Source organism: Heptranchias perlo, chromosome 5 (assembly GCF_035084215.1).
Source record: "Heptranchias perlo isolate sHepPer1 chromosome 5, sHepPer1.hap1, whole genome shotgun sequence".
Classification (NCBI taxonomy): Eukaryota; Metazoa; Chordata; class Chondrichthyes; order Hexanchiformes; family Hexanchidae; genus Heptranchias; species Heptranchias perlo.
Genome location: NC_090329.1, coordinates 96,796,497 through 96,810,053, shown reverse-complemented (window position 1 = coordinate 96,810,053; position 13,557 = coordinate 96,796,497). Strand labels below are relative to the sequence as shown.

General features: G+C 46.9%; 1 protein-coding gene across 22 annotated transcripts in view; it reads right to left on the bottom strand.

Moving 5' to 3' along the window:
* Positions 1–13,557, bottom strand: part of eya4 (EYA transcriptional coactivator and phosphatase 4) — a 356,347-nt gene that overhangs the window by 16,990 nt on the left and 325,800 nt on the right. For all 22 annotated transcript variants that reach the window (XM_067984861.1, XM_067984860.1, XM_067984880.1 and 19 more), the window contains 2 exons: positions 12,538–12,652; positions 2,289–2,410 (listed from right to left, as the gene is read on the bottom strand). In XM_067984861.1, the coding sequence (XP_067840962.1) occupies positions 2,289–2,410; positions 12,538–12,652 (237 nt within the window). The remainder of the gene's footprint in view (positions 1–2,288; positions 2,411–12,537; positions 12,653–13,557) is intronic.

Genomic DNA, 13,557 nt, shown 5'->3' with positions numbered 1-13,557 from the left:
AACTATATCCTTATTTTCAGCCTTGTTTACACCATTATGGGATCTCTATTATAACCCTCTTGCTGTTATAATACTGGAAGAATTTCTTACGGTTTCATTTGGCTTCCACAACTATTCTCATTTTGAGTTCCCACTTTGCCCTTTAAGTACTTTTTTGGAGGTTTCTATATTTTTAGTGGTTTCCCTCACCTTTCTGTTGGGTTGGGTTGTTTTCAGGTGTCCTTGGGACTCAGGACTTTGATCCCCAAAATTGGGCCTCATTGCACCCATATAATGCCCTTTTACACTTGTAAAATGGGTGCAACGAGGTACAATTTTGACCACAAGTTATTGTTGTTTCAGGCTTTGTAAAGTTTGATTTCTCTTAATTATTGTCTTATCGATCCTTTTAAGGCCACGTTTCTTAAATCTTTACTTACTAATCTTTGGTATGTAATTATCCTGCATACTCGATGTTATGCCCTTAAAGTATTCCATATAGGTAACTACTTACTAATATTACATCAATTCCTTGTACAATTAATGTTAATTATAGTTCCTTTATACAGTTAGTGTGTGTACTAATGTTAAATAAACTTTCGCCTAGTCAGTATCTATACTAATGGCAAATAGTCCCTCATACAGTCATGATCTTGCTAATGTTAAACAGCTCCTCAAACAGTCAGGATATGTATTAATGTTAAACAGTTCCTCATAGTCAGATCGGTACTAACATTAATCAGCTCTCTCATACACTCAGTAGCTGAACAAGTATTAATCAGCTCTCTCATATAGTCAGTAATTCCTTCAAGCCGGTTCCTTTGATGATTTCATCGGCTGTTTAAGCAAATACCCAAAAATTAACAGCAATTGATGCAACAAAACAAATATTTATGTTTTAAAACAAGCCCTTTCTAAAAACATTTTAAATAAGCATTCTGTGTCTTCTCCAAATATAGTAAATCATATCTGACAAGCCATGTTAATGTGTTACACAATTAAAGCCTTCTGATTTGATGGCTAAACTAGGTAATCATTTCCCAAAAGATGAATTAAAAAATTAGGGTTCAACCTCATAAATCCCTGCAGGAACATTAACATCAAGCATACTGCATTTACTTCTGGTGTGACACTAGCTTTCCCAGTTTGGTGCAAGGATCACTTTATCTTCTCTCCATTCCGACAGATAGCATGGAAGGAGGATACACCTTCAATTGCCTGCGTCATGTACAGACAAAAATCCATGGGAGGGGCTGTGGAGGCAGCTAATGATGCAAGTCAACTGCTTTTAGAATTACAATTTTGGAAGACCATTGCAAATGCTCATCATTTATTGAAACTATTCATTCCGTTCAAAGTTATTTTCTGATTAAACCCAGTTTTCTAATTATGAACATTCCATTTTATTATTGACCCAAAATATAAGGCCACGAAAATCTGCAGGCCCAGTGGCACACGACCAGTGGGTGCAGTGGTGGTTGTGGAAAATCGTCCGGGACCTGCATATGTCAAGCCCAGGCCTCGAGTTTTCATCAGGTCCTCCGTCTGTCCCAAACGTGGCCCCTGACATTGGAGGGAGTGGGGTTGGGGGTGGAGGGAATTCCCACACCGGGAATTTCCTAAGCCCTAGCATCTCTAACATTGAGTGACCTGGAATCTGGAATGAACCTGGTAGGTCCAGGCCTGGATCCTAGAATGGATGCTTCTAAAAATCGTGGCAGGATAGTGGTGAAAATCATGACAGCAGTAATTTTGTTGGCCACCTTATAAAGGGGGCCGATTGGAGGTGTCAAATGGCTGGTGGCATTGGCAGCCAAAAAAGTGGGTGGCCAGTGACATATTTCCTGCCACCCCACTCCCACCCCCCACCCCCCTTCACGCCCCCCTCCCCGCCCTCTGGTGGGTGCCCAAGATGTGTCCATAGCAGCCTGGGCATCAGCCGTTGCTATTTAAGTGAGATGACATCCCCCTGACTCCAGATACTTTGCAGAGATCACTGGCACCCACCACTGCTCTTTCGCTGGAGGAGTGGGCCCACAGATTTTAACGGCCCATATATTAACTCACAGTTGATTTCAGCTAATCCTTTTGACGCAAATTCAGAATAAAATTAAACCTAAACATTAGATGGTCTTTACAAAATGATTTATTGAACTATGGAATTGATAAGGCATAATTGCTTGGAGATTAACAAGTAAAAGTTGGTTGTGTTAATTAAAAGCTGTGGCCTTATTCTCTGTGACGTCCTGCAATCTCAAATATAGTTTCAGTGATTATAATGCTGCAAATATTTTCTTTTGGATTCTTACCTATTTTGGTTGCACTGTAAATATTTTCAATAGGGAAAACACCACCTAAGCTATACAATAGGACTTTGGCAAGTGCTGGTACGAGTTGCGTTGTAGTTACCAAGACATTAACACAGTTACTTCTGCAACAAACAAAGAGACAAAATCAGTAATCTTGTAACATAATATATTGAAAGATTATTAGTTGTTGACTAAAATGAATGTCGTCTTGGCTCAGCTGGTAGTGCCTTAGGTTCAAGCCCCACCTGAGCACACAATCTAAAATGACACTTCATTGCAGTTCTAAGGAAGTGCTGTATTGTTGGAGGTACCGCCAATTGGATGATGCATTAAACCAAGGCCCTGCCTCTAACTGTTTGAATGGATGTAAAATGTCTCACGGCACTATTTGAAGAAAAGTGGGGAGGTTTCGCAGTGTACAGGCAAACATTCCTCCTTCAAACAAACACTACTAAAAATAACAGATTAACCAGTCATTAATTTAATTTACTATTTGTAGGACTGTGGTATTTTTTAATCTTATTCTTGGGATGTAGGCGACACTGGCAAGGCTGCATTTATAGCCCATCCCAAGTTGTCTTGAGAAGGGCGTGTTGGCCTTTTTCCAAGAATTGCTGCAGTCCATGTAGTGATGATGTTCTCACAATGGTGATAGGTAGGGAATTGCAGAATTTTGACTTAGTGATGATGAAGGAAAGGTGATATATATCCAAGTCAGGATGGTGTATTACTTGGGGGGTGGGGGGGGTGCAGAATTTGGAGGTGCTGGTCTTCCCACAGCATTGCTGCTTTTATCCTTCTCAATGGTAGAGGTCGCAGGGCAGCCATAGTACACAGGTGGTGGACGGGGTGGATATTATGGTCAGTGGCAGAGTGCTGATCAAGTGGACTGCTTTGTCCTGAATAGTGTCAAGTTTTTTGAGTATTATTGTAGCTTCACCCTTTCAGGTGAATGGTGAGTATTTTATCACACTCCTGACTTGAGCCTTCGAGATGGTGGAGAGGCTTTGAGGGGTCAAGAGATAAGCCACTCATTGCAGAGTACTCAGACTCTACCTTGCTTTCGTACCCATGGTGTTGATATGGTTGGTCCAGTTAAGCTCCTGGTCAACGGTGACCCTCACAATGTTGATGGTGGGAGACTCAGTGATGTGGATGCCAGTGGAAGTCGATGGGGGGGAGGGGGTGTGTGGATGGGTGTCTGTGATTGGTCGTCGTGTTTGTCTATGTAACAACAGTTACTTAACTTCAAAAAATAATTGATTGATTGCGATGCGCTTTGAGGCATCCTAAGAACAGGATAAACCACTATATAAATTCAAGTTCTTTCTTAAAATAGAGTTATGTTGTCCAAGGCAATAGTACATAATTTAGAAATGATGATTAATTATTTTAAAATTCTTTCCATCAACACTTAAATACAAACTTGTACAGAAACAGATCTCAGTTAGTTTGGTTCCTGCGAGACTCAGCTCTTGCACTGTCCAGTTCATGCTTGTACAGAGTCTCAACTGTCTGTCAGCAGGCTTCAAGTTGTTACGGTGCCTCAGGCCTGACTGTCTGGTTCATGCTGATATGGGAATGATAATAGAGTTTGCATTGCTTGCTGGAACTGGGGATTCCATGCAATACTGATGATAATTCAATATTAGTATTTTCTGTCCTATGTACTTGTGTGACTGGATTCCGAAGAACCAAGGTGTAAATGTAAATGACCTCGGTTCTTCACTAATTGAAAATCCATAGGGAGATGTATCAGGGTCACTTCAGTTACTAGTGGTAAACCTGGTATTGTATTAAAGATTTATCACTTGTAGTACAGGGTTGCAATATTTTTGTCAGGCTTGGCTTTTAGTTGTGTTACCTTAATGCAAAGAAATTAAAGCTTTGACAAACATTAGAATAATGACAACTATTGTGTCAGTTTGGCTCAGTTGGTAGCACTCTTTGACTCTGAGTCAGGAGGTTGTAGCAAGATTTGGGGCATGATTTTAACTTTGAAGTCCGGGTGGGTTGGGGGCACGGGGCAAACAAAATCAGGCATTTCTGGAGCGGAAATGAATCCCGGCTCCAACCCGCCGAAAAACGTGAACGACCCAGACCCATCTGGGTGCGTGCGCCGTTCCCGAACCCGGAAGTCCCACCGGCAATTAAAGCTGGATATTTAAACCAACAATTGAAGTACTTAAAGTATTGAAATCTGCCTTATTTTAATTAATCATGCTGGCAAGCGATGTCAACGCTGCCTCAACGTGTTTCCCGTGCTGTGTGAAGCACGCTGTGAGAAACTAGGCGGGTTGCAGCTGGCAGCCATTGGGACATTCAAATCCCTGTTTGACAGATGGGGATAAAAGGTGAGTTATTGCAGCAGGGCACTAAGTTCTCTCAGACAAACTTTTGGCTGGGAGATCTTTGTGTTTGGACTGAAAATTCTTGGTTCACACTCAGAATTGTTCTGTTTACACATATTTACCTATTTTTGGACCCCCTCAAACTGACACCATCAGTATATCCGAGGAGGAGGAACATCACCATCCTCTCCAGGCACGGCGTGCACTTCCACCACTTGCAGCCCCACAACACAGTGCTGCGCCACAGGCACCTGCACAAGAGCAGATAGGACAACAACAGAAGGACCGACATTGCAGGAGGCACTACGCTTGTCAGAGGGTTTACAGACCGAGGCTGAGCTTCCTGGACCTCACTGAGGAGCAGTGCATACGAAGGCTGAGAGTGAGTCGCCAGGTGGTCGCAGACCATCTGCAGCCTCCTTCATGCCGAGCTGCTCCCGGCTGGGCCTGGCGACATTTCATTACCTGTCACAGTTAAAGTGACCACTGCCCTCAACTTCTTCGCCTCCGGATCCCTCCAGGTTGCCACTGGTGACATCGCCGGGGTCTTTCAGTCGTCTGCACATAAGCGCATAAGACAGGTCACCGATGGTTTGTTTTGCAGGGCGTCCCACTACGTCAACTTCCCCAAGGACGACCTCAGCCAGCGGAGAGGGCAGTGGGTTTCCACTCTGTGGCTGGCTTCCTATGGGTACACCGTGCAATCGATTGCACCCATATAGCAATCCGAGCACCTCCACACGAGCCAGGACTGGTCATCAACAGAAAGGGATATCACTCCATCAATGTGCAGCTCATTTGCAACCACCGAAAAAGATTTCTTCACATGTGTGCCAGATTCCCTGGCAGCTGCCATGAATCATTCATTCTGAGGGAATCCAACATCCTGGACCTCGTTCATGCACCAAACTACCTTAATGGCTGGCTCCTCGGAGACAAGGGATATCCCCTGCACATGACACCTTTGAGGAAACCCATCAGTGAGCAACAGCATCAATACAACGACAGTCACATTGCCACCAGGTCTGTCATTGAACATGCGACAGGACTGCTGAAGATGTGATTTCGGTGTCTGGATCGGTCTGGAGGAACGCATCAATACGCACCAGCGAGAGTGGGTCAAATTATCTGACCCATCTGTTGTGTCCTGCACAACATAGTACAACAGAGAGGGGTACCGGTTGATGAGGCCCCATGCCCTCATCCAGCATCCACATCTGCCATCAACATTGAGGTGGAGCGGGAGGAGGAGGAGGAACCGACTGGCAGAGAAGCGGCTCACCTGGCTGCTCGTGAGGCCAGGGAGTCACAATTGAACGATTCTCATAAAGAGATCACAAAGTGAGAATAGGGGAACGGTAGCACAGTGGTTATGTTACTGGACTAGTAATCCAGTCGACCTGGACTAATAATCCAGAGTTATGAGTTCAAATCCCGCCACAACAGCTGGGGAATTTAAATTCAATTAATTAAATAAAATCTAGAATTAAAATACTAGTATCAGTAATGGTGGCCATGAAACTACCGGATTGTTGTAAAAACCCATCTGGTTCACTAATCCCCTTCAGGGAAGGAAACCTGCCGTCCTTACCCGGTTTGACCTTTTGTGACTCCAGACCCACAGCAATGTGGTTGATTCATAATCGCCCTCTGAAATGGCCCAGCAAGCCACTCAGTTATAAAGTCTCAATTAAAAAAAGTCATAGTAAGAATAAAACCGGACGGACCACGAGGCACCGGACATGACAAAGGCAAACCAAGCCGAGTCGACCCTGCACAGTCCTCCTCACTAACATCTGGGGACTTGTGCCAAAATTGGGAGAGCTGTCCCACAGACTAGTCAAGCAACAGCCTGACATAGCCATACTCATAGAATCATACCTTTCAGCCAACGTCCCAGACTCTTCCATCACCATCTCTGGGTATGTCCTGTCCCACCGGCAGGACAGACTGACCAGAGGTGGCGGTACAGTGATATACAGTCAGGAGGGAGTGGCCCTGGGAGTCCCCAACATTGACTCTGGATCTCATGGCATCAGGTCAAACATGGGCAAGGAAACCTCCTGCTGATTACCACCAACCGCCCTCCCTCAGCTGATGAATCAGTCCTCCTCCATGTTGAACACCACTTGGAGGAAGCACTGAGGGTAGCAAGGGCACAGAATGTACTCTGGGTAGGGGACTTCAATGTCCATCACCAAGAGTGGCTCGGTAGCACCACTACTGATCGAGCTGGCTGAGTCCTGAAGGACATAGCTGCCAGACTGGGCCTGTGGCAGGTGGTGAGCAAACCAACACGAGGGAAAAACTTACTTGACCTCGTCCTCACCAATCTACCTGTCGCAAATGCATCTGTCCATGACAGTATTGGTAGGAGTGACCACCGCACAGTCCTCGTGAAGACGAAGTCCCGCCTTCGCACTGAGGACACCGTCCAACGTGTTGTGTGCCACTACCACCATGCTAAATGGGATAGATTCAGAACAGATCTAGCAGCTCAAAACTGGGCATCCATGATGCACTGTGGGGCATCAGCAGAATTGTATTCCAGCACAATCTGTAACCTCATGGCCCGGCATATTCCTCACTCTACCATTACCAACAAGCCAGGGGATCAACCCTGTTTCAATGAGGAGTGTAGAAGAGCATGCCAGGAGCAGCACCAGGCATATCTGAAAATGAGGTGCCAACCTGGTGAAGCTACAACTCAGGACTACATGCATGCTAAACAGCGGAAGCAACATGCTATAGACAGAGCTAAGTGATTCCACAACCAACGGATCAGATCAAAGCTCTGCAGTCCTGCCACATCCAGTCGTGAATGGTGGTGGACAATTAAACAACTAACGGGAGGAGGAGGGTCTGCAAACATCCCCATCCTCAATGATGGCGGAGTCCAGCACGTGAGTGCAAAAGACAAGGCTGAAGCGTTTGCAACTATCTTCAGCCAGAAGTGCCGAGTGGATGATCCATCTCAGCCTCCTTCCGATATCCCCACCATCACAGAAGCCAGTCTTCAGCCAATTCGATTCACTCCACGTGATATCAAGAAACGGCTGAGTGCACTGGATACAGCAAAGGTTATGGGCCCCGACAACATCCCGGCTGTAGTGCTGAAGGCTTGTGCTCCAGAACTAGCTGTGCCTCTAGCCAAGCTGTTCCAGTACAGCTACAACATTGGCATCTACCCGACAATGTGGAAAATTGCCCAGGTATGTCCGGTCCACAAAAAGCAGGATAAATCCAATCCGGCCAATTACCGCCCCATCAGTCTACTCTCAATCATCAGCAAAGTGATGGAAGGTGTCGTCGACAGTGCTATCAAGTGGCACTTACTCACCAATAACCTGCTCACCGATGCTCAGATAGGGTTCCGCCAGGACCACTCGGCTCCAGACCTCATTACAGCCTTGGTCCAAACATGGACAAAAGAGCTGAATTCCAGAGGTGAGGTGAGAGTGACTGCCCTTGACATCAAGGCAGCATTTGACTGAGTGTGGCACCAAGGAGCCCTAGTAAAATTGAAGTCAACGGGAATCAGGGGGAAAACTCTCCAGTGGCTGGAGTCATACCTAGCACAAAGGAAGATGGTAGTGGTTGTTGGACGCCAATCATCTCAGCCCCAGGACATTGCTGCAGGAGTTCCTCAGGGCAGTGTCCTAGGCCCAACCATCTTCATCTGCTTCATCAATGACCTTCCCTCCATCATAAGGTCAGAAATGGGGATGTTCGCTGATGATTGCACAGTGTTCAGTTCCATTCGCAACCCCTCAAATAATGAAGCAGTCCGAGCCCGCATGCAGCAAGACCTGGACAACATCCAGGCTTGGGCTCATAAGTGGCAAGTAACATTCGCGCCAGACAAGTGTCAGGCAATAACCATCTCCAACAAGAGAGAGTCTAACCACCTCCCCTTGACATTCAACGGTATTACCATCGCCGAATCCCCCACCATCAACATCCTGGGAGTCATCATTGACCAGAAACTTAACTGGACCAGCCATATAAATACTGTGGCTACAAGAGCAGGTCAGAGGCTGGGTATTCTGCGGCGAGTGACTCACCTCCTGACTCCCCAAAGCCTTTCCACCATCTACAAGGCACAATTCAGGAGTGTGATGGAATACTCTGCACTTGCCTGGATGAGTGCAGCTCCAACAACACTCAAGATCAACACCATCCAGGACAAAGCAGCCTGCTTGATTGGCACCCCATCCACCACCCTGAGCATTCACTCCCTTCACCAGCGGCGCACCATGGCTGCAGTGTGTACCATCTACAGGATGCACTGCAGCAACTCGCCAAGGCTTCTTTGACAGCACCTCCCAAACCCGCGACCTCTACCACCTAGAAGGACAAGAGCAGCAGGCACATGGGAACAACACCACCTGCACGTTCCCCTCCAAGTCACACACCATCCCGACTTAGAAATATATCGCCGCTCCTTCATTGTCGCTGGGTCAAAATCCTGGAACTCTCTACCGAGCAGCACTGTGGGAGAACCGTCACCACACGGACTGCAGCGGTTCAAGAAGGCGGCTCACCACCACCTTCTCGAGGGCAATTAGGGATGGGCAATAAATGCTGGCCTCGCCAGCGACGCCCACATTCCATGAACGAATAAAAAAAAGTGAGAATAGTCCAGTCCTCAGGCCATCTGGAAAGAGCAGCGCCAACACCAGCACCGCCCCCCCCCACCCACACACAAAACAGTCCTACAATTACACATACACCCACCATAAACTCACCCTCTGGGTGGCATCAAGTCTCGCTGTTCATGATGAATCACATGAAAGGGCACTATCACAAAAGGCAGTCAAGAATGGGCAAGACGTGGCAGTAGTGGTGAGAATGATAACATTTAATGTGAATTTAACAAAAAACAAATATAAATGAAAAACACGACAGTCTGTCAAACACCCTTGTGCATACCCTTTGTGATCACAAATCCTTAGACTTACTCTTCCTACTACTTCTAGATGGTGCATCCCCTGTGGCTGCATCAGAGATAGTGGCAGGTTGCTCATGTCCATGGCTGGACTGCTTAGATGTTTTTGGCCTACGCCCTCTGGGTTTTGGAGCCCGTGAGGGCCCCGCCAAAGACTGCTCCACCTGCACCTGTGCAGAGGCAGACTCGGCCACCTGGAGAGGAGGCAGCATTGCGGGTACAGGTTGAGAGGGGGGCAATGGGTGAGACGTGGGAGCGCTTTGAGTGGCGTCCCCACTTTCATGTCCCTTTTTGCTATCAACCCTCTCCCGGGCCAGGTCCACATCACTCTGACCACCCTGCTGGACAACAGTTTGGAGGACATGTGTGATGCCTTGGAAGCCCTGTGGTAAAGTTTCTGTCTGCCTGTTTAAGGCGGCAGAGTGTTGTTCACCCTGAGTCCGAATGGCCATTGTCAGGGCCTGAATGGACTCATTTGTGAGCCGTGCTTGAAGCTCAATGGAGACTAGTCATCTCTCCAACGGAGACATTCTTGCACTTACCTGCGCCACTATTCCATTAATGCAGGAGTTGGACTCCTCCATCCTCCCCGCTATTGTGGAGAGTGTGCATGGCATCTGTTCCAGTACCTCGCAAATGGGCTGTTGTTCCTCGATCATTCTCCTTTTAAAGGATGGCCCCCGGGGTTCAGCATCAGTGTCTAGCTGAGCAGAACCTGGAGAGGAGTGCGCCCACCGATGCGGACTCTCCACAGCTGCCCCTGCCACCAGTGTCTGCTCGTGCTCACTTGTGTGCGGTGACTCAGCCGATGCCAACCCAACTAACTGCAGACTAGGACCCAGTGAGATGTGAGTATCTGCGCTGGTGGATGGCTTGCTACACTGTGACGGTGCGCCCTCAGAGGGCGGGAGCTCCTCTGAGGAATTGCCCTCTCCCATCACTTCGGCCATTGAAGGGCCTGGAAGAGAACAGAAGGCAATGTTAAGCATCATCCCAGATATGTAATGTTGCGAAGAACATACAGAGGTGTTCAACATGACAATCATTCTTAACATCAATTCATGTTGTGTGTGATGAGTGTTAAAGTTGTGTCACCAGATGTTTGTCGGGTGCCAGTCTCGGCGTCCTGACAGACAGGCACTCGAGGGTGCGGCTGATCTCCAGGGCCTCCTCCTCTGCCTCTGTGAGGACCATTATTTGTTGTGGCCCCCCTCCAGTCCTCGCCCTCTAGCATGCATTTTGCGCTCTCTTCTACAAGGGGAGAAAGTATAGACGTGTGAGCGAGTGAGCGAGGGTGAAATGGTCAGTCGATGAATGCAGTTGTGAAAGAGGTGCATCAGAGGGTGAGCATGAGACAGAGACATCATATTGGTTCAGGATTGAGGTAAGTGGTAGTGGTGGGGTCACAAATGGGGAGGTGAGGAAGTGCTCAGGAAGCGAAGGTAAGTTGACGATGAGCCTTAAGTGGGTGTGAGGAGTGATGTGATGGAGTAGTCTTGGCAGTGCAGAATGATGTGGGGGGGGGGCGGGCGGGTGTTGTTGTGCAACACGGAATGTAGGAGAATCAGTAAGTGTACTCACTTTTGCTGACCTAGTTAGGTCATTGAAATGCTTCCTGCACTGGACCCAGGTGCGGCAGATGTTGCTCCTGCTGGTGACCTCTGCTGCCTCGAGCCAGGCCTTCTTGGTGGCAAAGGTAGGGTGCGTCCTCCTGTTGGCCGGGTAAAATAATTCCCTTCTCCTCCTCACCCCAGCCAGCAGTACCTCAAGTGAGGAGTCACTGAATCTTGGAGCTGGCTTGCCCCTCTGCTGCTCCATTCTGCATGCTTGCTCCAGCAAAAGCCATTGGTGCATTGGCCCTTTCAATACAGATACTCCAGCTGACAGCAGGTCATGCGGGTAGGCAGTCCGCCTGATGTGCAGTTTTCGGACGGCAAACCTGGAAACAATGCTAAGGGGCACCAATTAAGTCGCGGTCGCGTGGGAAATGGGAAGATTTTATTATTTGGGTTTGCCGTGTGCCCATTGACCCCCCCGCTGCCATCTCGCCGCCTTATTAAAATTGTGCCTTGAACTCACAATGTAGGCTGACACTCCAGTGCAGTACTAAAGGACTGCTGCATTATTAGAGGTTCTGTCCTTTGAATGAGATGTTAAATGGAGGTCCTTTCGGCTTTTCTGGTAGTTCAGGTGGATGTTAAAGATCCTAGGGTATTCTCCACGAGGAGCAGAGAGTTCTCTTGGTGTCTGGGCCAGCATTCCTCCCTCAACCAATGCCACCATCAAAAAACAGATTAACAGGTCATTCATCTCATTGCTATCTGTGAGACATCACAACTGTAGAATAGTTGCTGTGTTTAGTTGCAGAACTACACTCAATGGGGTATATTTTCATCTTTACTACCGCTTGGGTGTAATGCATTACTTGGGCAGAGTGCAGAGAGGAAAATAAGGCCGGGAGGATCGCATGCTCATAACAGAGCCCATCTGGTTGTCCTTCCACTAATTTAAATAAAAGGCAAATCGGACAACCTCCATTATGGGCTTGCGATCCTCCGGGCCTGATCTTCCTTGAGTATGGGCGTGTGATCCTTCAGGCCAGATCGTAATTCATTAAGGGTGTGCAAGCCTCCCTGCCTCATCTTTCTCTTTGTGGAAATGCTTAATGACCCCAATGCACTTCACATGTAATTTATTGGAACACGAAGAGGTCTTATCAAAGCGCAACTATTATAATGTTGTTATTTACTATTATAGTTAAAACTGTTGGTAAGAGATTAAAGAAACCTCCAGCACAAATCATCATCTTGTCCTGACCACAGAGCAATGACGTGACTGTGAACCAGAAGCCTAAGCAGCAAGCAAAAATTATTCCTATACAAAAACTTTTGCATCAGAGTGGATAGTTTTAAATTTTATTTCTAATTAATTATTTTACAGCAAATCCTACCTTGAGCTGATGATTGACAATGATTTAAGTGCATTTGACAGCCAGGAGTCTGTCAGGGCTTCAACCTCAGCCCTTAACTGAAGCCAGGCATCTCTTTTTGCTGGACCAAGCAGTCCTAAAACAAAATACAAGAAAATATACTGAGAAGTGCACAGTGAGAATATGGTTGTCCAATGAATACCGTGGGGTCTAAATTTTGCAGGTATGCATCATCGGTGAGAAGCATCACCAGTTACAAGTACATATTGGAAAATCGTGAGTATGGTGCCCATAATTTTCCGCCTATTGATTTCTTCATAAACTCGAGAACTTGTTACCTGGGTTCATTGAAATATTTTTGACCAGTTTACTGGAGTGAAAGTTCAGCTACACTGGAAAACAACTACTATTCCCTCAGTTTAAAAAAACATAAAAATACTTTAGTCTATTCTATAATGTAGTGGAACTTTACTCGAATTTTTCTTTTTTAGATTCTACTTTCTATGAGTTACTAATGTTGCATTGTGTAGTAGCGAAGAGTCACATCAAGGGGGTGACAATATGATAGTGGTTGCCTAATCTCCGCAAAATCTCCAGCCTCATGCCGAGAACACATTTGAGCCGTTCGACGCCTCAATCGGCGTGGGGATTACAAGATGGGCTGGAAACTTGCATAAATGCTGTGCGCCAGGCCCTGGACTCAATGGCCCTCAGATTTTAATGTAAATAATACTGCCACTTCATAAAGCAGCTGGTGTGACTGATCAGTGGAATGGATATCAAAGGGGAGGCTGCATTATTTGATTTTTAAAAAATGTTCCCCCTTGGCACCACTGGCACTAATGTCTCCTTCCCTGGTTCTCCCCCCTGTCCCCACTTGTGCAGGCACAAAATAGGTGGCCCACAGACAACTAACTATACTGTCCTGGAGCTCCCAACCTGTCATGAGAGACATGTCCGGACTAATAGAAAATTATGCAGGCGAGGTACACAGGCCTCATTATCACCCTCCAACAGTCTCTCAACTTGCTTCAGCTATTA